We start from the raw sequence: 25,203 nt of genomic DNA, 5'->3' as shown, positions 1-25,203 counted from the left end.
GCATCCACTATATGTTAGTAGTGGCAACATCTGTCGATACCATGGCATCTTGACATTTCTTGGTCAGAACTACAGTATCACTAAATATGTCATCATCTTCGTTAATATCACTGTCACCTCCCTATATGGCAAAGAAAAACTCAAATAAGAGAACTGCTGGCATGCATTTTTATCAAATAAAAATAAAATTCAGAAAAGACACCAGGTAGGAAAGGAAACCCAGCATGCAGATGAACTCTAGGTTGTTAGATGAGAGGTAAAATGTATGATATGTCCGTGTGGATGATTTCATCAACTTGATATCATGGCTTGCAACTACGGTGAAAACATGCACGGGATGATTAGATGATAATATGGTACTATCTAAAGACAGTATGTAGTCTTAGTTTGATTCATTACTTGTAGACAGTGGTGATTTATTCAAACATGGCCAAGGGATCATCTTCTTCGAGTTCTTTTAACGTTCTTTTCTCAAAGTCTGATGGTTCCTGTGAAGATGGGTGAAGAATGTAAAAACAAATGGTACAACGATTAGATTGGGTGAGGGCGATATACTGGATATCTCAGACTGTTAATCATGGCTGTGTACCCACCAGGCATCTCTGTAACAGTGGTAGAAGATCAAGGTGTGTTGAGAGCATAGAAACATACACCATATTTAAGTTATCAGAAAAACAAAAGAATTTACAGTATGGCCACTAGGAGTGCTATTCAGAAGCAGGTTTTCTACATCACACCAGTGCATATTTACATCATTAGTTCTTCATTGATCAAAATATGAGTTAAAGTGTGCCAATTCACCATCATTTACTTCAATTATTAAGCCTGAACAGTCACTATTGTATTTTTCTCCCAATATTTTACTTCATACAATCAGAAAATACTCATGACAGTGTGATGTATGGGATTTGTCAAATTAATCTTCAACTCATTCTGACAAGTGAAGCCCCTGTAAGTCATTCATGTTTACAAATAAACCTCATACACACATGTACTTCTACCGAACACAACTGAATATAAAAAACACTTCATGTGATCATACTCCCGAATTCTGGCTGTAGACGTAACATGAATAATTTAGTTTGTTATGTACAAACAAATACAAGTCCATCCCCTCCCTCTCCCCCTCCCCACCCTATTGTAGAGAGGGAGAAGATTAATACGTTAGTTCTTACCCTGCTGACTTTAGACTTGAATTTACTGAAGAATCCCACAGATTTTTCTTTGCCATCATTGAAGACTACTTCATCTTCATCACCATCTTCTACAGCACAGCTATCAACAGTTGGTAGTTCACCATCCTTACCACTGGCTGACTGAACTAGACGTTGGTATTTGTACTCTAGTCTGTTACACAGGTAGAAATTGAAAACATACCATTAGTAAATATTCATTCATTCTAGACCTTTAGGAAGACTGGCCTCCTATATTAAAACTGTTGATGTATTTATAAATGTTCTCCAGTGCCATAGTCTTCTCAAAAGCCCTTTCTGATGAACTACAATCTATAGTGCCAGTGTAAGTTTATGCTCATCCAGCATATCATCTGAATAGTGCCCCCTAGTGTCATGTTATGGTGTCATTTTAACTGTTAAAATTTTCTGATAAACATGAATTTTTAACATTTCTGATGAATGCTGCCCTCTAGTGTCTTCAAATCATATCACTTTGTTTTATCAACAGCCCTTACTGAGGAACAGTGCTTTTTGTTTCACTTTCTTTTGCAAATCAAACATTTACACAAAACTCTCTAGGTACTAGGTACGGATGTTATATTTCACTTACTTTCTAGTTTTCTTCCAGAAGTATACAATCAATGCAATCAGTAAGGCAGCACAGCCAGCAGCTACGGTTATAGCAATCTGAGCCTCAAACGAAATCACTGGACATTTCTTGACAACATTATCAGGTAACGTTACACCATCACGACAGCTCCTAAGTAAATGTAGACAACAATACTAATAGTAATGTTCAAATGTATATGAATTTCTAAAATTGTAAAACAAGTGTACAATTCTCCACTTCTGGCATGTACACAACAATCAAAGAAGTAGCCTGCTATCGTTTTTTACACACGCACACAGTCCAACAACTACAATCCAAAATTTATATTCAAGTAGTGCATCACAACAATGTGTGTCTACATCATTCATTCCATAGTGCTAGAAATGTCAAAACACCATTATTTTTTCACCATATTTTCTCAAAATTCAGCTACCACAGGTATAGTTTATATATACTTGTAACATAAAGGGCCTTGTTAATACGAGTCAAACAAAAGTATTGACATAGCCCCTTGTGTCATTTGTAATTAGCTGATTATGTATTCTGATTTTGTCTAAGCATTGCATTCACTTACTTTGGTTCTTTCCAAACATGGTGACATAAGTGGTATTGTCACTACTAGTCTTTGACTCATAGTGACAAGACCACTTATGTCACTTGTAGTTATCTTATTGTCTATTCTGATTTCATATGAGCATTACACTGACTTACTTTAGTTTTTTTTTTGATACATAAGGGGTCTTGTCACGATGAGTCAAAAATGAGTAATGATAAGGCCCCTTATGCCACTTATATTTAATCCAAGTATTGTACTGACTTACTTTGGTTCTTTCCAAATATAGTGGATGGTCTGGTCACCATGGTGACAATTCTCTTCAATAGACTTGTAATCATTTTCTGTACACAGTGGACAAGCAAGTTGTGATCTCCATAGGAAATGGAATGAACACCCATCACATGTACCATCAGGACAACCAACAGGAAGTTCCAGTATACCATCATCTGGAGCTGTGACATCACAACGTAAACTGATGACAGATGCACGACCATTGGGACATGCTGTAGTCGACCTGTAATATGATAAACAATAGTAGATATTGATGTAAAATGCATCACAATAGTAGATATTGATGTAAAATACATACATACATACATACATACATACATACATACATACATACATACATACATACATGCATACATACATACATACATACACACACACACACACACATACATACATACATACATACATACATACATACATACATACATACATACATACATACATACATATTACAAACATGCATACAGGCCGACAGCATCCAGCCAGACAGACAGACAGACACTGACACACACACACACACACACACACACACACACACACACATACACGCGCATGCACACAGACAGACAGACAGACAGACAGACAGACAGACAGACACAAATATTTATGTACATACACACAGACATACAAGTTTTCATCACTACTTACGTTGCTGAGTTGTAATAAAAGTTGACATCAGGTAGTTGTGGTGCATCCTGCTGTTCAAAACCAACCACTGTGATATTGTTGTACAGTGTAGCTTCTGTTACTGCTAAGAGATGGTCACCAAGACTGAAATATAGTAAACAATGTATGGGATCACAATCAATACCCTAAAAACAGTTATATACATCCATTCATACATTTTGTAGTATTTTTATTCACTACTGTGACTTTAACAATCTGGAAGTACCACCTAGTGAATAACATCATGTTAAGTGAAACAATACTATCATAATAAACGTTGTATAATCACTGTTTTACAATATTAGTCATCAAGTTTTTATACATTTTATATTTACCTGACTGGCTGTGCTGACATTGGAGCCTCATCTTCACTTGGTATGATGGTAGACCGACATAACATGGATGTCACATTGTCTTCAGAATTCTGTAACATTTCCAATATCAGTACAAAGTTATTGAAAACTTAAAATCTGTACTTGGGGTTAGCTTTTCAACAAAGTAGTAATTTGCCATTTCATTTCATCCTCAATTTTACTGACTCTATCAAAATTCTGTTTCCTCAAGATTTTGAACTGTATATGTTAATGCGAGAATACACATGATTCAATATGGCTGACAGAGACAATTACAAGTCTGACCTTTGACCTTACCTGTGAGTAATAAGTTACGTTGTCTCTACACAGTGATTGACCTGTACCATCATTACCACACAGACTTATGTTGAATAAATGAAAGTATCTTGTTCCCTTGGCTGTAAAACTTGGTGCACTCAACACAGAGTGAAATCTGAAATGTAAATGAAAATATCATTGTAATTTATCAGTGTGGTTAGAAATGTCATCATCTATAACACATCACCATTGGCCTTCTGTCAATTGTAGATTACTATGATGTCATCAATTATAGACATCAAGATTACTGTGATGTCATCAGTTACAGATATCAAGATTACTATGATGTCATCAGTTACAGACATCAAGATTACTGTGATGTCATCAATTATTGACCTCAAGATTACAGTAATGTCATCAATTATAGACATCAAGATTACTCTGATGTCATCAGTTACAGACAGGATTTAATACTATGATGTCATCAGTCATAGACATCAGAATTACTATGATGTCATCAGTTACAGGGAACAGATTCCTACAATATCACTGGTACTGTGTTTTAGAGATCTTAGAGAGTACAACACTAACACTGACTATAATCACTGACTATGATATACAGCACACATCTTACCCTTTAAGTGATGAGAAGTCATGAATTCTGTGTCCATCTTGTGATTTAAAATGACAGTCACTGTAACACAACACACCATCACGACTTATTGTTCCTGGACCACATGGCAAACAGGCTTCCTTACCAAATGGATTATTAGCATGAACATAGGTACCTGAAATAACATAATAATAATAATAATCAGTAATCCTAGCTTAGTCGTTCCCAAATTCATACATCAAAAACCAAGTCACTTTTTTCTAATCATACTTTCAACCATTTTTGTGGTGTACAGTCTATGACTACTCTACACTTGGTGTGTTATGGTAACAATGAGAATAGTTTTTAAAAAAATGAGACAAACACAAATTAAAAGTAATACTATTGTGGCATGTGATAAGCTTATATAAATTGGTGATAGTGTCAATTCTACAAAAATGTACACTGGAAGTTTCTAACGTGTTTACATCACAATCTATGCTTTTGCTTCGCTGTCTCACAAACTGCTTGTAAGGCTAGTAATGGAAAACAATTATATTAGCCATGCATGCATGGCAGTTATCAGCATGCCTGTTTGTAGATATTTACATAATATCAGACTATATGCAAATTTTGTCACTCTTGTGCTAATACATTTACATATTGGCTTCATTTTAATAGTCAAATAGGCTGATGTACATTATCACTCCCCATTGTGACCAATCAGTTTGAGTGTTCATTTACATAATGACTTCATTTGAATATAGTCAAATAGGCTGATGTACATTACCACTCCCCATTGTGACCAATCAGTTTGAGTGTTCATTTACATAATGACTTCATTTGAATAGTCAATTGGGCTGACATACATTATCACTCCCCATTGTGACCAATCAGTTTGAGCATATAATTTTCAGACCACATTAATCATTTGCCATTGCTAACAATACAAGCAATGTACATAGGCTAGGAAGTTTCTGAAAGTCTACACAAATAAAATACTGCAGTGGTCTTTCCATAGACTGAACCATTCTTTCAAGTTCAAGGCTGGCAAATCTACAAATTTGGCAGGTTTGTTTAAAATACATGCAATCACAAAATATCAGACAAAGCACCATACTGAGAGTGTAAATATAAATTGTACATTCATTTTTATTTTTTTTCACCAAAAAGGATGACAGAACTTAGACTGGGAAAGTGTACATGACAAAAAATGTTCACGTAACACTTTGAAAGCTGACATACTATTTCTATATGCAAAGATGTATTCAAAGATTTACTAGAAATGAAGTCTATGGCTCACCTTCAGGACAAGCAACACACTTGTTTTTGTCATCAATATAATGTCCATCAGGGCATGGAATACACCTGTAACACACAAATTAAACATGAATTTTTCTTTGCATAAAAATAAACAATATTACAAATCATTCATGTCGCAGTGTCAAAGTATAACAGAATACAAGTTTGTTGTTTGTTTTTTTAAAAGCTTTAGATATTTTTACAAAATGCACTTAGATACTTTTAGTTTTTTTTTGTGTTAGACTGGAAGTGGCAACATAAACTTCTGACATTTGACCCTTTGTAAATGGACAAAGGTCACATGACTTACCATTTGACCCTTTGTAATCAGAAACTTATTTTATAATATTTGTAAGCAGAGAAAGGTCCTGGCAACCTTTTGACATTTGACCCTTTGTAAGCAGAAAAAGTTCATAACTTACCCTTTGACATCATTTCCTCTAGGGCATGGTTTACAGGATGAGGCACCTCCATCTATAGTGTTGGTTACATTGATGGAGTAGATCTTGGCCCTGCAATGTAATCAAAGTATATGACATAAATAAATATAGAAAACAACCACATCTGAAATCTATCAGAAAAAAAGTACTAGAAAAGTTAACAATAAAACATTTCAAAAAGGAAATCACTGTCCTGCCTCATATGCTGGAATAAGACTGAATGACTTGTAATATTTCCATGTCTGGTTGTACTATAATATTGGACTTCTTAGTCTGTAAGGTATGCTGTGACAGGGCACCCTCACACATCGGTCAACCCCTAGAGCAGGCCGGTGAGGGTGGAGTGACACAACATATCGATGGACCTCTATACAAAGAGAAGTATCCTTGAAGTTTCTATGTTGTTTAAGAACTACAAAGTCTAAACTTTGAAAGTTGAAGACAAAATCAAATCTATCAAATGTGACATAATCTCTATATCGATATATAGACAGAGCCACAGATATTGCTATCTTACAATAGTGAAGTTCATGGCAAGGACAAGTCAAGTTTCTTGTTTGTGTTTGTGTTTGTGTTTGTGTTTGTGTTTGTATATTTGTTTGTTTTGGTGGGGGGGGGGGTTCAGTTTTTTAATAACTAGCGAATACTCACATATCTTCATTGTATCTACTTGATTCTCTCTTCTCATCATAGTCTTCATTGGCAATTTTCTCAAATGCCCAACTAAATGTCCTTGGTCCAGACTTAGTCACATCATAGCTACAGATAGAAAATTAGAATATAGTACTTTGATTTGTCAACAAAGTGTGATATCGGTGACAACTGACAATGTTTATCTTCCAATAGAGCTGACACCATATTTGGTGGCCATTTTGGATTCTATTTAAAATGACTTCATTTGTGTATCATTTTTATTGCTATTAAAAAATGTGCATGGTGACATTTTATTTTTTTTCTTGATCTTAACTGAGAATAGGTTGTAGTTTCCATGACCAAAGTAACAGCAAAAGATTAATACTTATATTTCTGAGACACATACTGCATTATCTGTAATCTTGACTCAAAATACTTGCTACAATAATGGATAGCAGGTATTGACATTACCTGAACAGCATTTTTTCTGTAGTACCTTCCCAGCTTTCTATGACTTCAGATTCACGACTGTCTTCCTCCATGAAATAGAAGCCACACTGACCACTACAGACCAACTCAAATACAAAGATGACCTGACCAACGGTGCCAGGTTTTCCATTGAAAACTCCAGATGAGCTACGGAATCCATCCGTATGTAAGGAGAGGATGAGGTAGGCATCATCGTCGTGACCCTGCCCAGAATGTATATTGTCACCACTAGGCATCCAACCATCTTCTGATGCACAACCATAATCTATTTTTGACAGAAATCATAATGTATGTAGATTCATGTAAATTTATGTAAGGTGATATATGTACATATTTAATATATGCAAATTTATGCAATTAGTAAATTTATGTATTTTTATGTAAAGGAAATATTTACTGCAGATGTGGATTCATCATACATTCTGTAATATGTGTAATTTAATTGAACATATGAAGCAATGAACTCATTTGCATATCATTTGCATACAGGTATGCAAAAATGCTTTCAGTACTGCACTACAGTGCAAATACCACTGGCAGATACACCGGTGCAAGTAGTAACTGATATATATATAATTATAATGTTTACCATTCTCCAAGCACAGCGTGTATTCCATTTCAGTATATATACTATCATCCACACACGCAGATGTGTTTGATTACATGTACAACATGTCTGGGAAGCAGAATGAAAAACTTACCGTCCATACTAAGACATGAGCTATCCATGTTAGGAGGCATAGCATGCCACCATTTAAACTCCATTCCATACACTGGTGCTGTCGATCCTGGACATGGTTTGCACTCTGTAAGGTTTAAGGCACAGATTCTAAGTTATTGTACAGATGGCATACATATCAAGTTACTATATATCTCTGATCAAAATCACAAAATCTCATTTTAGTCAGTATTTAAAGATCTGTAACTTGCCAGCTTTAATTACAGCTTCTACCTCTGTATTGTGTAAACATCCACTAAGTATTACCAACACACATGTGTAACACTGGCAACAACCTTCAGATTTCACAAGTATTCAAGTGAGCACAACCCAAAGATTAGTGATATCGATGTTGGTAAGGGCATATATGAAACTGTTTAATGTCTTGTTACGTTGATGTTGGTGAGGACAGATTTGAAATCTTCTGTCTTTGCATTCTGAATAGACAAGATTTCACTCTGTCAGAGAAACAAATAAATATATGTGTATCTATTGTACACTTTGTTCACTGTTCTCATGGCAACATTTTACCATTTACATGTTGATGGGGCTGCTAACAAAACTTTAACAAAATCATGAATATCAACGTCATCACATTAAATGTTTTCATTATTTATATGTGATTATTTCAACTGACCTTGATCTCCATTTGAGAAATGATTCTCAGGACAGAACTGACAAGCTGAGTTGTTAAAGAAACTCATGCCAGGGTTGCATGGTGGACAATCTTCTTTTGCTCCAACTTTAGGAAGCTGTGCAGCGCCCTCAACGTCACTACGACAAATTTTTGGTTCAATCCACTTGTAAGTCATTTGAGTCTGTGTAAAGTGATATATATATGGAAGTGAAACATTTGGGAGTGTACAGAGTAAAGTGTGTATGTATGTTGAAATAAACCTTTTGGTCTAGAGAGAGTGATATGTACATTGAAATAATTTTTTAGAGCCGTAGGATATGAAATATGTGTGCTGAAATAATAATTTTGGTCAAGAGTGTGTGTGGCTCATCATGAATCTCTAGTGTATGATGCCATTTTCTTCAACAATTTCATCTTTATTAAGTTATTGGCATCATGTTTCCAAAGAACACTCCAATGATGTCATTATCTAATTCTGAAGACAGTGAGAATTTGTTTGTAACTTTCGATAATACCAACCGTTGACAAGTTAGTGTTCACTTGCTCTATTTAATAAAACTTTGCATAAACCAATAAGAAACTGCACATGCTATGCTAACAAGATTGCAATTTCCTTCTACATTTCATCTGAATGAAATAAACCATTTAAATGTACTGCAACTAGACGCAGACACATGGACACTAATGTTTTGATGTCTGCATTTGATGTCTGTTTCGTGGCACATTAGTTCATTTCATATACACAAACTGTGACAAGAAGCTGTAGTCATTCAATCTACTATCTTACAGTGTAGCATGTGCCATTTTTTATTGGTTTCTCTGTGGTTGCATCAAACAGAGCCAGTAAACGGTAATCTGCAATGTGCTGTAATCATTTTCCCTTTGTAAATGTTGCATCTACAGCTCTCTTGCATTCACAGTATCACATGAAATTATTTGTAGGAATATGCTAAATTTTGGGTACAAAACTGTTTAAAATCACAGCCTACAGGTCACTGTAGCCCAGGTGAACCCTTTTGTAGTTTAAACTCATATATTTTATAACATCTACAGTATAAACATTCCACTGCTACAATTAGGTGAACACTAGCTTAGCCTGTCTACGTCAATGATCTGTGACTCAGCTGTACTTGTTTACCCACTGATTGAAACAAAGCAAAGCAGAGTCACAGATCCAGTGACATAGACAAGATAACGGTAGATGTAACATACTACAAACTTGTTAAGATAAAATGTCCTCCGACCAATAAACTTGTAAATAAAAAATACAAACTGACCTGTTTCTTCTCATCACAGGGTGAATGAAGTGAGAAATAATCCTTGGCATTACATGGTTTACGATCAGTACAATTACCAGAAGCAGGTCCTGTAAAGACAAATCAAATCACTATTAGGTCTAGATGTTGTGTCATACCGCCCTCAACGGCATGAAAGGGGTTGACCGATGTGTGAGGGCGCCCTGTCATGGCATACCTTACAGACCTATAAAAGGTCAAGATCTTACAAATTATCAAATACTTATTCACTTAAAACCCTTGCCAGGTCAAGTCCATGTAAAAAATAATGGCTTGGTAGGAAGAGGGTTTTCAACTGTTCAACTTGTTAGGGTTACCCTAGCCTTGAGGCACGTCATGTGGGATTTTGGTTGTCATCTCCCCTCTCGCCTAGCATTTCACTAATAGTTGTGTTTTCAAGCCTAAAATTAGACACAGCAACCTTCATGATATGGGTATCGTGTTTACATGGTACTGTGTCACTCTCATTGGTTGTAACCACATGGTGACACTATTAATATTATCTCACAGCAGGCAAATGTTAGATTTGCACTGGCTTTCTGGGGAAAAAATATTAGGAATTATTAATATTTATCATATTTACCTGAGTACTGGGTATCTAGACAGTTTTGACATTCTGAACTTCCAACAGTTGAGTATGTATTGGCTTCACACATCTCACAACTACAAAATGAAAAGATGGTATTATGTTGAAATTATAATACAGGTTGAAATTACATGGCATAACACTCCATAACATCACATTACATGGGATAACACTCCATAAGTCACATTAATACATGGGATAACACTCCATAACATCACATTACATGGCATAGCACTCCATAACATCCATTGCATGTACCATACTTCATATTGCACTACACCATATATTAATCACACTGTATCATATCATGGCACATCACATCACATCACAACACATCGCATCGCATCACATCACATTTGCATCACATCACATCACATCGCATCATATCTTATCTTATCACACCACATCAGATAACATCACACAACACCATATGTACCATGCAACACACATCACACTCAACACATCACATCATAACACATCAAAACAAAGCATATTACAACACACTGTATTACAACACACTGTATCCCATCACATCACATCACATCACATACCATCACAAACCATCACATCACATCACATCACATCACATCACATCACATTGTATCTTACCACACCCTACATCATGCATCACACATCACACTACATCTTACCACACAACACCACATCACACCACACAACACCACATAACACCACCACATCCTATGATACTACACAACACAACATTTCAGGAATTTAAAGTAAATTCTAAGACAACATCAATTCAGCCAAAAGTTACATATAATAATGGCAAACACAGACTGTCCAAAGTTTCTCCTACTTACAAACGTGAGCCTTCTTCTCTGGCATATGTACCAGGAGCACATTTAGTACATTCTGAAGTATACGCTAGACCCATAATTTCAATATCTTTTAACAACACTGGTTTATTTTTCTTTTTTTTCTGTCCTTCATCTTCAAAGTCAATTCCCATAGTTTTCCAATAAATGACATTCAAACCAGATGTCAGAGATATCTAAGGAGAAAGTACAAACACTAAATGTTATCAAACTGTATACAGGATACATGACTGTACACTTTATCACTGTAGCCTGGAATCATACTCATAATTATATTAACCCCCATCCCACCCACCCCCAGTCAGAAAATGTGTGTGACCTTTTGAGATACACTGACAAGGCTCCCTAAGACAAGACCCCTTATCCTACACATAATTTCCGCAGCAGAATTAAGAAAACTATTTGGGAATAACATCTAAATGTCACTCTCTGTGTAATAGTAGATATGAGAAGAAACTTACAATAGTTGACAATAATTTCTTTACTTAAAGCAGCACTGGCTGCAACTGGTATGTTTTTTGAAAACTGTTTTATTAGATATAATGATTTAATAATAATATTGTACACCCTGCACTGTATTGAATCACCTGTGGGTAAACATATTTGTATAGCAGTATACACTGTATGGTGCAATATATCAATATACCTTTCCTTTCACTTGTTCATGTTACCTAGACTGTCTCTTGTGTTTTTATCGTATTTCACTTTGTCTTTTGTATGTGTTTTATATGTTTTTTTTATGAGCATGTTCTCGAAGTAAATAAATAAATAAAATAAATAAAATAAAATTGATTTTGGGTCTGTATCCAAACATCAGCACCCCAATGAATCACGATTTCAACTTATTACTATACTACATAGAGATAAAATAGACCTCTTACTGGCATGACATGTACAATGTTTAATTATTGGTATTTTAACAATTTTCAGTGAATATATTGTTGGTTGTCTGACTGAAAAGATGATATATCCTAGTTACAGGTAGTACAGATTCAATGGAGATATACATAATCATAACTTACTGCTATTGTTTTCCATTCACCTTCCCCAGTATTTGTAGGCCATCTGTTAGTATTGCCATCCTTTCTAGTCTGACATTGGTTATTCTGGGCCTAAAATGATCATAATGATACAAGTTATCTTCCAACTGGATTATTCCCAGACAGTAAAATATGTCATGACATTCCACCTTCATTGGCCTTCTCTTGTAAGTGTAAATAAGACAAATTGACATGTCATATCTCACAGACAAGTTATTCTATGTTCTGCAAAATGACACCACTGGTTCTTCAAACAAAAAGTGATATTACTGATGAAATAAATAGCTGTCCTCATATTTTCATTTTCCATTGCTAACTTTAACACTTATGCTTAAACCAAGATTCTCAACTACATATATTTGGAATAAAGGAGAAACACATCTCCAGGAAATAGACACATTTGCATAAACTGTGGGTTCTGGAGAGACATTCCGTGATTTTACATCACCTGCAATTACTCCTAAGTGCTTATTTATTCCCTGCAGTGTAAAACCTCACAAATATTCATTGCTCAGCCAATGAAATTGGAATTCAGAAATTACAGAGGGTTTAGTTTCGTTGTTACTTTGCTCTGTAAAAAAATACTGATGTATCTGAACAAAGTTCTCCAGTTACTTACATAGACATGGAATATAGTGTTATCATCTGAGTACTGGTAGGTGAATGTTACTGAGCCTGCCTTTTTTAAGTAAGCTGTATACACTAACATAGTAGCACAGTCATCACCAGCTGAAGCTATATACTGCCCTCTTAGGTGCCAACTTGATCTGAAAAATAATCATACATATATCATCTTTAATATTAAGGTATCGATTTCCCTAAATGTCAAAGCTATTCACAGTCTGAAAGATACAGACATTCGTGCCACGCTATCTGCCAGTACGTGGTTAGGAAGCCTGATAGGGCTGTACAACATGATGTATCTTACTGTCTACTCTATTTAAATCCTGCCATGCTTTGCAATTTGAAGGCTTGTTCTTGGTTCTTTCGAGAGATTTTAAAATTTGGCGTTCATTTTCTTGTTTTCAAGGAAATTGATGACCTTTTACTTTCCCATAGAGTTAATATTGTAACAATATTTGGTGGGCATCATGTTTATATAAACGCTCCAATAGCACTAAACTACCGCTGTCAGTGGTGAGAATGGAATGTCATGATAAAGTATGCCATTTGACTGTATGGGGGAGAGAGATTGTAGAAACCAACCACACACATGCATGTATAGTTACTAGACTATGAAGATTGTATTCTCTCAATGGTTAAAGGTATGAAACTCTGTCTGTACAGTATTTGAAGTCGATGTATGTATGTGTGTGTGTCTGTGTGTGTATGCGTGTGTGTGTGTGTATGTATGTATGTATGTGTGTGTATGTATGTGTGTATGTGTATGTGTGTGTATATATGTATGTGTGTATGTGTATGTGTATGTGTATGTGTGTGTGTGTGTGTGTGTGTGTGTGTGTGTGTGTGTGTGTGTGTGTGTGTATCTCAACATATATGGCAATCTTCATTTTAAGATATTATCTGGGTGTAGTATTCACTGTCTGTATAGTACTAACAACTTACTACATGAGGTAATCTTTGTCTATAACAGTAACAACTTACCCATTGCAATTACTGTGTGGTTCCATCCAACTGTCATCTATAGTTTCTGATAACATTGAGAACCCAGCAGGTAGTTCTGACCAGTCCTCATAGCGAATTCCTCCTCCCATGGAATATGTTCCAACTGGACATTTATGACATTTTTGGTCATCATCAACAGCCAAGTATTCACCAGCATCACATGAAAATCCTATGATGAAATAGAGACATTGAGTATTACTCACAAGATATATACAAAGATATATGTGTATGTAACATGTACAAAAGTTGGGTATAATGGTAGGGTACATGTAGGATAGTGTAGGGTAGGGTAAACGTAGGGTAAGGTAGGGTAGGGAACATGTAGGGTAGGGTAGGGTAGGGTAGGGTAGGGTAGGGTACATGTACAATGTACCAGGGTTAATGATTGTGAAATAGGCAAGAATGAAAAAAAACAAGGAACTCAATTTTGAACATTATTCTCATCAGCTGTCTTCTGGTGAGTGAAGCATGTTTTTGAATTGCAAATAAAAATTTAAAAGTTTTGGGGTTATATGACAATGTAGAATACAGGTGAAATGAAAGATATGGTTGCAATGAGATCTAACTGTAAATCAATGATAATACAAGTATTGATACGCAATATATAAAATATACATACAAGTGATGTAAAATAATTAATTTTTACAGGGATGGGCCTTCACAAGGTAATTCGTTATCTAGAGATACTAATATTGTGAACACTGTGGAGTAGTAATATATGCACAATATCTGTACAATGTATATTCATTTATTCAATCTTAACACCACAATGCTGCAATGCTATGATGTTATCAATGACATACATGTTTCAATATTTCATCATGTGGTTTACATCTATTACAGGTCAATGTATGTATTTGCATACAAATGACATATTGTACTACAGGACAATAGAGAAGAATACATTAAGTCTAGCAGTCCAGACATGATAGTGCCTACATTCTATGAAATATATAATATACGTATCATAAAAAGTTTTTGCCCCGAATAGATTTCAGTTGAAAAATGTCATTAATAGATTTTATTTTTTGCATTGATACAATGTCAATTTTAGTCCTTATCAGTTTAAATTATAAGTGTTCACCAGAACATAGGTACACAAGACATCTCCCCTCACCATCAGAGTAAGTTACAACATGGTGACATCTTCCAGTCAACACAGGATTAAACTGATCATAAAGTCTATGATTTTGATCAAGATTATCATCACTTCCATAAAGTGTACACTATTGTATTTGATCATACCAAGAACAAAGTGATATGAGTTGGCTGAAAATGACTGTATTAAATATACTATGCATTGCTCTAGAATGCTGGAAACAACCTCAACTAAATTTAAAGAATGTACATAATCATATGTATATTACTTAAATAATAAAATGTATCAAATATTAATATAATTCTATTTTTATTTTTTATCTTTTTAATATACATGTATGTTATAATTATCCAATAACTTTCTGTGCAAATAATTTTTAGTAATATTGACAGATTTGAGCCTTGTGATATGTTGATAAACTTTTCACCAAGGTAGTAAACTGGTATTGATACACACACACTACATGCACCAAGAATTATATTTGTATTAAATGTATGTGTACATGTTTTACATCAGTGTATTACAGGTACATGTACATGTGGATCTATTAATAGCATTTCATTAGAATAATTTCAGCATTAGCCCATAGGAACATCAGGTAAATGATCATTTTATATTTAGAAATCACCATCATTAATAAATCATACATGCCATATTTCTTTTCTTCTTTTTTTAACATGTATATGTTTCATTCTCTGCTCATTTTAGCTTGTAGAAAAAACAGTAAAAATGACATGTAACCCTTTTGTCAGGAGTAGTTTGTGAATGAGTGAAGAAAAACATTGGGAACAATTTCATTACACAAGAGAAATGATGGACTAATATAATGGGTATAAACTGCTGTGTTCTGAGGAATTATGTATTCAATATATTTGAGCTATAAAGATTTTATTTCAAATATACATTTCATGTTTGTGATGTCTATTTGCTTTTCAGAACAGATGTAGACCATACAATCAATGACACATTAAATATATGTAATGTAAGTATATGTCAGTATTTATGTTATCAAAGTGTTTGTTTATATAATACAGATGCAGAGGTCACTGAAGTACAGGTTATACTCCCAGGTTCAATCTGATTAAAATCTGATGTGATGAAAGCAGCTAAATGCTTTATTTTCCTCTATTTCCATCGTTTTGTGTTGTTTGTTTTTGTTCTGAGGGAAGGCGCCGATCACTCGGAACAAAAACAAACGATACAAAACGATGGAAATAGAGGTAAATAAATCATTTAGTCACTTTCACCACATCAGATTTTAATCAGATTGTCCTGGGTTATACTAATCCAGTCAGTATTTTGGAACTTGACAGCGAACTAAAACGTATCATTGTCATAAACCACAGTCTCTTTTATGACATCAACCAAGACATACCATCAAGAGTTGATTTTTTTAATTTTATCAATGTGTCATGAAAGAAAAATAAGCTCTCAGTGGTTTGCAAGAATGTAACATATTTCTCTTCAAGAAGCCAAGAAATTTAATTTTCATTCGTAAACCAATCAATATTAAATTTTAGTCTAAAATATTTTTCTTTGTTATTTCAAAATATTGTTGTCATGTATTTTCAGGCAGAATGAAGAAGACTTGTGGAGAAGAATATATATATACAACATATATCTTTGAAAGCTTAATTTAAGAAAAATAAGAAAATAAATGTCAATTCTGAATATTTTGATTCCTATTTTGAACACAATAAACTAATGACATTAGATAAATGTTGGTGTGATGCTAGTCTGGATCTACCCTAGACTCTCTCACAGTCCTCAAAGCTTTGCATAAATAGCTAAAACTTGGGTTGTTTTGTATATATCTACTGCATAATTGTACTCATATACTAGTATCCCAGTATCCCTAGCCCTGTACTGTGCGTCCTCATCGATCACATAGGGCTTCATGTAACACGTCAACAAAATGTTACCCTATGTGATCGATGAGGGCACACAGTACAGGGCTAGGGATACTGGGATACTAGTATATGAGTACAATTATGCAGTAAACATATACAAAACAACCCAAGTCTTAGCTACATGTATTTATGTGAAGCTTCGCGGACTGTGAGAGAGTCTAGATCTACCCTAGACTAGACCAGTATAAGATATGTCGTGTCGCTCCACCTATCCATGAAAGGGGTTGATTGATGTGTGAGGGTGCCTGTCACAACATACTTTACAGACTAGATTTACCTGTGGTATCAAATCGTATTTTCCCCCTTAAAAGAAAGATCTTGAGATTTGATGCCACGGATAGCACTAGACTACATGTAATGTGGCACAGAACAATAAAAATCCTTTATTTTCTGTTCAAACACATGCAGAGTTAGCTTGCTGAATCAGAATGGTATACTGAATAGGAACCATTGCCAAAGTATCAACCTTTCAACTATCTGTTACTGTGCTTCTAAAACCTAGAATGTAAATAAACTATGTATTCTAGATTAGTATGTAATCTTTGGGTTGATATATTAACTTTACATTCCACTATTGACAACAGGTTCATCAGTCTAGTGCTATCCATGCATCAATCTCAAGATTTCTTGCTTTACAAAGATGTTTCCATACCACAACATGTAGAAACCAGACTACATATAATTATTTATAAGTTATGTAGTACATGTATAAAAAGACTGTACCATAATATCTACAAGTCTTATAACATTATACTACATAATACTACTATAACCTTACCCAATATTCTGAATGCACCCTGATTACTATCAAATCTAACTGTATATATAAATTGCTGACTTTACATCTATCAATATAGTCTCAAAGTACAATTTAAATATGAAAATAGATTATAACTAAATCCGGTATACTTAATAAATATCCCGGTGGGAAGGCAGCCATGTTGCAATCACCACCTGAAATTGTATATCACAAAACTGTACACAGCAAAGACAGCATAGGAGACATGATACTGCAGGTTGAAATAATTATTTGAGTGTAAAAAAAGCATTCCATATTAGATTGTGGTACAAATAGAAATCGTATGGTTGTTCTTTATACGAATTTCATTTTCTTGGTTTTACATGTACTACCAAACTAGAGTGACTATAGTGTTTCATTATTACAAAATGTAGGTGACATGTTTTTTATGTCTCACACAACAATTTTTGTTACAAAGTACATAAAGCAAAATACAGACACTGATACCTTGCAGGCATATATTAAAAATGATACATGTTGTCTCACTGTCAACATAAATCAACTTCATTGAAGCAAGGAAGCACATACAAAACTGTTTATTTGTGTTCACAGTGAGATAAAGATGTACATTTCATGTGGTGCAAGCTTTCAGTGCCTGTATTTTGTTTGTATAATTTGTATTTGTATTCACAGTGAGATAAAATGTAGCATTTCATGTCTGCGAGCACCTCTCAGTGCCTATATTTTGTGTCTGTAACTCATGACTACAAATGTTGCTGCGTGAGATATTAAAAACATCATGCAGCATAACTGAAACTCTATAGTCACTCTGATTTGGTAGTACTTGAGCATTTTATTTCTGAGTTACATGCAACATCAATTACGTACTCAATTGTATATAATTATCCTTTTCAACAAGTCAGACAATTCATACAAAGATTGAGGAAATTAGTTTTGACTCTATAGAATTAGTAAAACGTGTTAAAATTCATCAGTATGCAAATTGGTGATGATGATATACACACATCATTAAAAATGAAATCACATGTCTACACGAAGATATACATGTACATGTAGATGTATATTTTGGTGTACAGTAACATCATGATATCATGATATCATAGTCAAATTCCTCAATCTGAAACATGTCAATATACAGTATCAAATGTGTTCTCTGGATGTACTTGTTTATTCGAGTTTCTAAAATATCTAAACTTCTATAAACACTGTGTTAACTCAAATTTCACCTTCCTACGATCAATATAAAGAATAATGACCTAAAAACAATAGTTAAATGTATGTAGTAATTGTATACAGAAACATTTAAAAATAAAAATGCTCCATGTTGGAAAAATTTCAAGGCTATCTTATATTTCCATGGAGAATGTCTTTCTTCAACTTTAAATGACATAAAGAAGTACAAAAACACCCCAAACTAGTAATGTCATTTAGTGGCCTCTGACTTATTGACAAATTTTTGATCTTTATGAAAATAACATAAACATTCTAAAGAATTAAAGAAAGTGCAAAATTAACAAACTGCGTCATTTTTTTTCTCTTCTGTTGTACATATCCAAGATAAAAATAAATACAAAATTTGAAATGTACAATGTAGGCAACACTGCTGCATATTAAATGTATCATTTCATTATTAAGAAATTCTCCATATGTCTTCACAAATCGTTGGAAAATACATATATTAAAAACCCGCCAACAGCTGTTTTTATCTATCATTGAATCCCTTGGCAATAATAAATATTGTACAACATAGATAGCGAGACACTTTCATCATATCTCATTAACTTATATTAGTGTTTTCAAAAATGAAATATTCAAGTCCTCCATTTTTTTCTTCTCAATGACATGGAATGCTTGCATATTCATATTTTTATGTATTAACTTTTTTTTTAAATATTAACTTTCTATACGTGACGTGAACATATATTTCATTAGTATAATAAAAACGCAAGAAAATTGAAAATAATACTAAATTTTTATTATTATCTTTGTACTTTCATACAAAACTCATTTTGATATCAGCTTTTCATGAAATTTAAAAACACAACAAATGAATTTAAATAAGCAAGGAAATCTATCTACAAGTCACATATTTTTTTTACAAGTTGTTTCTTTTTATATGTATTTCTAATCTTTATCATCATTCTATAAAGTCATGAATCATGTATATCCTTGAATGGGAGCTGAATACAGAATTAATTTATAATGTACACAAAAAAAAATATACATGTATTGTATTGTCAATATATAAAGGTCAGATAATTACTCATCTATACCCAATTTCTAAATTTTCATTTTTTTCATTCTTTGTAAACAGTAGTGCAGATGTTTTCATCTCCTATTTCTAGTATATAAATGTCTGTCTTTTCACAAACAAAGTGATAACCAGTGTGGTGGTTATGACAATTTGATGTATCACTGGAACACAGCAATTTCTTGTGACACAGCAAAATTTGGTTTTCCTCTATCATTTACTACATGTATGTGGTAGCTCACAAGAAAATCCAGTTTTTAGCATTTTGACCAACACCAAAACAATTTTCTTTTCATTCACAGTGGTGATAATTCATATACACACTTGAATGAAACTGAACAAAAAAAAAAGAATTTAAATTCTTGAATTGAATACGGAGAAAAAGTGTATTGAAATATCATATGCTGTATGGCTGCCAATATGGATAACACAATGCATGCAATGACTCACTACAGGTATATTTCATTTGCATATTACCACAATGATGTCATTACTTATCATAATTGTCAGCATATGATATCAATAACGTTAGCATACAAAATTGCTGATGACATTATGTATGACAAATTCTACAAATAATGGTTTAATTTTTTTTGCTGAATGAAGAAATCTGCCTGTTTAGCTTTGTATTTTACTACTTACAATTTACAAGACTTGATAATCATGCACATAGAAAGTCTGTGTAAGTCAGGTGGATTTTTATTTACTAATAGGTAGAAAATATATATCTATAAATATAATCCTAAGCAAAAATAACGTACCTTCAGTTCTACTCAGTATTGATATTATAAAAATATCATTAAAATATGGTTTGAATTTTAAAATTCAAAATTACAAACAAGTTTACTTTAGAGAGTAATAATCCATGGTGGAATACACAATGTGTACCCTTCAGTACTATGTTGAAAATCACTGTGTTGAAAATAAAAATACCAAAATGAAAAGTTTGTAAAATTTGAAATTACAAAATAATTGAATATAGGAGTATCATCTCTGACAACAATGAAGTAGTGATTAATATATATTGAAACCTATATATAAATAACAATAAGTTGAGGGAGCCATATGTTTTTAGCAGGTCAACTATGTAATAGATGCAGGCTATGTATTTCTTTTGTTCTCAGTTACATGTATAATGCATAATGCATGGTTGCTGTAGACATCATGATCCTGATCTTAACATCTAAAAAATATCCATGTATGTTATCACACCTCCCCCCTTCTCCCTCCCCCCCCCCATGCCCCCTCACATAAAAAATAGTGTGCATCAGTATATAACATGTACTATATGATTACGTCCAGACCCTGACCCCCAACCCTGTATTCACCATGTAACCTGACCTATACACGGTAACATTACACAGGTACCTACATATACAATGTATATTGCATATTTGCTTATGATGTGCATATGATATATGCATGCATAATCTCCCAAATATTGTGTATTGGTACATCTACTACTACATCATCATCATGCCTCCCCTTCCCCCTCCCCCTAGCCCCTCTCTCATTGTGTCTCTATCATGTAACCTGACCTCGATATGGTGAGTACACTACAAATACAATGTAGTAACATTACATGTATGATATGCATGGAACTGGAACCCACGTGAGATTTCTATCCCATATGTAAATTACCTACACTTATCACGCTGTGATTCAGTGAAACGATTCATTTCAACATCCTGAGTTAGAAATAAAACCTATCCGTATTCATTGAACAATTGAGTATAGTTTCCTGAGTTGAAATTATTTGTGATATTTTATATTTCCTTTTCCTCTCATGACTTTCTTTGTTATCATACACATAAAAATACTGTAAACCTAGATATATTCACCACTAGCAAATATTTTACAATTTTATACTCTTCACTTAGTTCTCAAAGACTAATTTTTATAAATTTAAGCCTGTGTACTGTTTAAGTACAAAACAGGCATCTTAGTCTCTATTTATTTTCATGTTTTTTTGTCTTCCAATGACTGTTATATATTGGATTCGGGTTTGAATACACAAAATGACTCAACAGAATTTTATAAACACAAAGCATAGACTAGAATTTTCAAAGCAACTTGTCACCTCTTATCGACTTAATTAATCATGGTTTATTTCTACAGACTAAAAGCAACCAGAAGACAAGATGAGTCAATTTCTTTATGTTAGCATCAGCCCCCCCCCCCCCACCTCCTGCTGCTACTGTGCTAGCAGATAATACTCAATTAGATCGCCATGTCAGATATGCAAATTAATCTGAACTTCTAGTAGAACTCAATGCATTTGTTTCAAAGCCCACAAAATGAGAATGTGATGAAGATTGACCTCACAAAGGTGATTGATTATTTGTACATGTGGCACTCTAACAGTTGGAGGTCAAAATGTTATTCACTAACCACTACTGTACAGTTTATACATGTGCACATGTACATGTACTATGGTTCAGTTTCAAAAGTGAGTATGAAAGACGACACTACAATCTGAAAACATTAACATTTGTAGTCAAGGTACATAAGACACTTTTAAATGAAATAAACTGCAGTTGTCTCAAAACATAATGTATTACAATTTTAATTTTTAGTTTAATTGTTTCTAATATTTTGTAATATTAGTTACAAGTAACATTTCTTTTGTCCATGTCGTTGGATAGTCTGATTTTCATTACAACATTAATTTCTTGTTTAATTTTCATTTTGTCGAAACATTTCGATTTAAGAGATTTCTTTGTGATTAAAACAACACTAATGAATTTGTTGCTTAGTTTTGCTTTCCAATTTTCATTTTAAAACATTTTAAAATAAAGAAATTTAAGAATAATGGAACTGCTTTTCTAGCATGAGAATTGTAAATTTTATCACAGTTCTCATTACTAAACATATTACCATTGTTTCTTTGTATGTTTGAGCTGAAAAGTATACTAGAGTAAATACAATACAAATATGAGAACCAGATTTGAAATACCAATCAGTGTTTTGTTTTTTTTGTGTTTTTTTGGTAATAACTCAAAACATGTTGTCCTTGCTGACTTTTATATGGAAACTGTATTGTTGTGAGAAATCATGTGATACATTATGTATCATTTGTTTCATTATAATGAGTCACCTCTGTTGACCTATTGTCATGCTAATCTCATTAAAAATCTGATGTACAAAATGTAGTTAATAGTGAATACACCTGGATTTCTCTATGTACTCATCTGTTGTCATTTGTTTTTTTATATTTTGTTCTTCCAAGAGTCAGCACTTTTATAAAGTAAACACAGTCAGTGTGGAAAGACGGTGCCCACTCCCGAACAACAGAATAGAAAACAAACAAATAATAAACAAAGGAAATAGGGGTAAATAACGAAATGGATGGAAGTAAGGAGAAGGTCAAGGTTAGGCTCTCCAAACATAAACATGATTCATGTCACTGACCAAACATACATATCTAAATATAGTACAGGCTTAGATAAAAGAAATGCTACTAAAAATACAACTTTATACTGATGTGTTCTTTTATAATACATAAATTCATACTACAGTAAACTATTTTACAATATACCACAACAAACTGATTTTATCTTAGATATTTTCACGACTAGAAAAGTGTGTTATTTTATGGTCTTCAGCTACAAAGTTCCAAAAGACAGTATTGCGCATGTTGCAATTTGTTTACACAAAGACATTTCAGTGACGATATGTACTTATTTTCACATTTTTGTTAGGAAAATAGTTTTCCAGAGAAACAAGCTAAAAATTAGTTTTTAATGAAAATTTCCAGGTTTTCATACGACTGTAAACTATCATATATGATATTTAGCTATAACATGTATTTTTACAGTTTTATGTAACTTACCACAATCAGGTGCCCTATCTGCAGGATGAGGTGCTCCCCCAGTACATGTGTCAGGGTTTTTAGGAACCTGTACCCGCCATCTCGCTCCACTACTATCACACTCTGTGAATGTGTAGTGAAAGTCTGTCTGTAAGGGAGTCAAAACACAAAGATATTTCAATGCCAAATATTTTAAATATGACAAATTAATTGAAAGATAGTTTTCCTAGTATAAATACATAATATGTTTCAATTAATTATAATATATTATAATTATATAATATACCCAGGAACACAAAATAATTATATGCATAAATTTATCACATTTTTTTAAAGATAAAGAGTACATGAGCGAAAGGTTGCAAGCACATAGATAACGTATGGTTATTCTTATTTTTTCATTGTTCTGTAGACTGTTTCTTCAAAATATATTCAATCACAAAAATAATTATGAAATATTAATTCATAAAAATCAAGACATCATATTTCGGAAACCATGTGTTTATCGTGTGTAATTCTTGGGGAAAAAACGTTAGTGTAAAAGTGGATCGAAGAAAGAAATAAACGTAATGATATACAAGGTATTGTATTCTAATTTTGTTATTCATCATCACATAAATGGCCGACACGACCTGTCCATGCACGCGTTTATAAAACAGATGGCACGGTTTATTTCGAGAGTACCTGCAAATAACCCCCTAAACGGTCAACGATTTTATCAGAACTAGTGGATATTGGTTGAGAAAGTGCTTAAAAGAGTACTTACCATTTGGCAAGTCGGTAGTTGTTGCGATTCGGATCGAGTCAATGGAACTATACCGATATGCACAATAAATAGACTGACGAAAACACACCTTTGCCACGATACACCCATCACTGTTAGCACAAAAAATACAGTACTTTACAAAGAGAAAATTACAAAATGAGATTTCCACGTCACATCTACGAAGGTTAACACCCAAATGCTTTTCTCGTTCACGACCAACGCAGTTGTTTGGTTATTTCTATCAACACATATGACTAGACTGGCACATAGAATAACGCGCAGACCTCAGCTGCTTGTCTGTAACCTTTACTCGCGACCTTGATAAATGACCTCCGACCTTTATGCGCCATCTAGCGGCAATTCTTCCATCTCCATAGCAACTGTATATTATAACTTAGATCATACGATATTCGCGGGGATTTCGGTCATAAAAAATAAAAAACTACTATTCAATCAATAAAAACTTAAAATAGGTCGAATTCTTTACCCACACTTCCATCTGA

At 33.6% G+C, this 25,203-nt stretch overlaps 1 protein-coding gene across 1 annotated transcript; it reads right to left on the bottom strand.

The window, feature by feature from the left end:
* Positions 1 to 25,007, bottom strand: LOC144449048 (endosome/lysosome-associated apoptosis and autophagy regulator family member 2-like). Its single transcript, XM_078139456.1, has 22 exons — positions 24,701 to 25,007; positions 23,956 to 24,082; positions 14,083 to 14,272; positions 13,097 to 13,244; positions 12,460 to 12,549; positions 11,423 to 11,613; positions 10,599 to 10,678; positions 9,998 to 10,086; positions 8,721 to 8,901; positions 8,067 to 8,171; positions 7,348 to 7,630; positions 6,895 to 7,002; positions 6,226 to 6,315; positions 5,805 to 5,869; positions 4,544 to 4,697; positions 3,916 to 4,084; positions 3,634 to 3,722; positions 3,281 to 3,403; positions 2,607 to 2,855; positions 1,786 to 1,935; positions 1,176 to 1,347; positions 1 to 488 (listed from the first exon to the last, which is right to left on the bottom strand). Exons 1-22 carry the CDS (start codon positions 24,806 to 24,808, stop codon positions 417 to 419), a joined length of 3,033 nt encoding a protein of 1,010 aa, XP_077995582.1. The 5' UTR covers positions 24,809 to 25,007; the 3' UTR covers positions 1 to 416.
* Between the last annotated feature and the right edge of the window lie 196 nt (positions 25,008 to 25,203).

This window comes from Glandiceps talaboti, chromosome 18 (genome assembly GCF_964340395.1).
Source record: "Glandiceps talaboti chromosome 18, keGlaTala1.1, whole genome shotgun sequence".
NCBI classification, from domain to species: domain Eukaryota; kingdom Metazoa; phylum Hemichordata; class Enteropneusta; family Spengelidae; genus Glandiceps; species Glandiceps talaboti.
The sequence above is the reverse complement of the archived record's forward strand: the minus strand, read 5'-3'. Positions and strand labels throughout refer to the sequence as shown.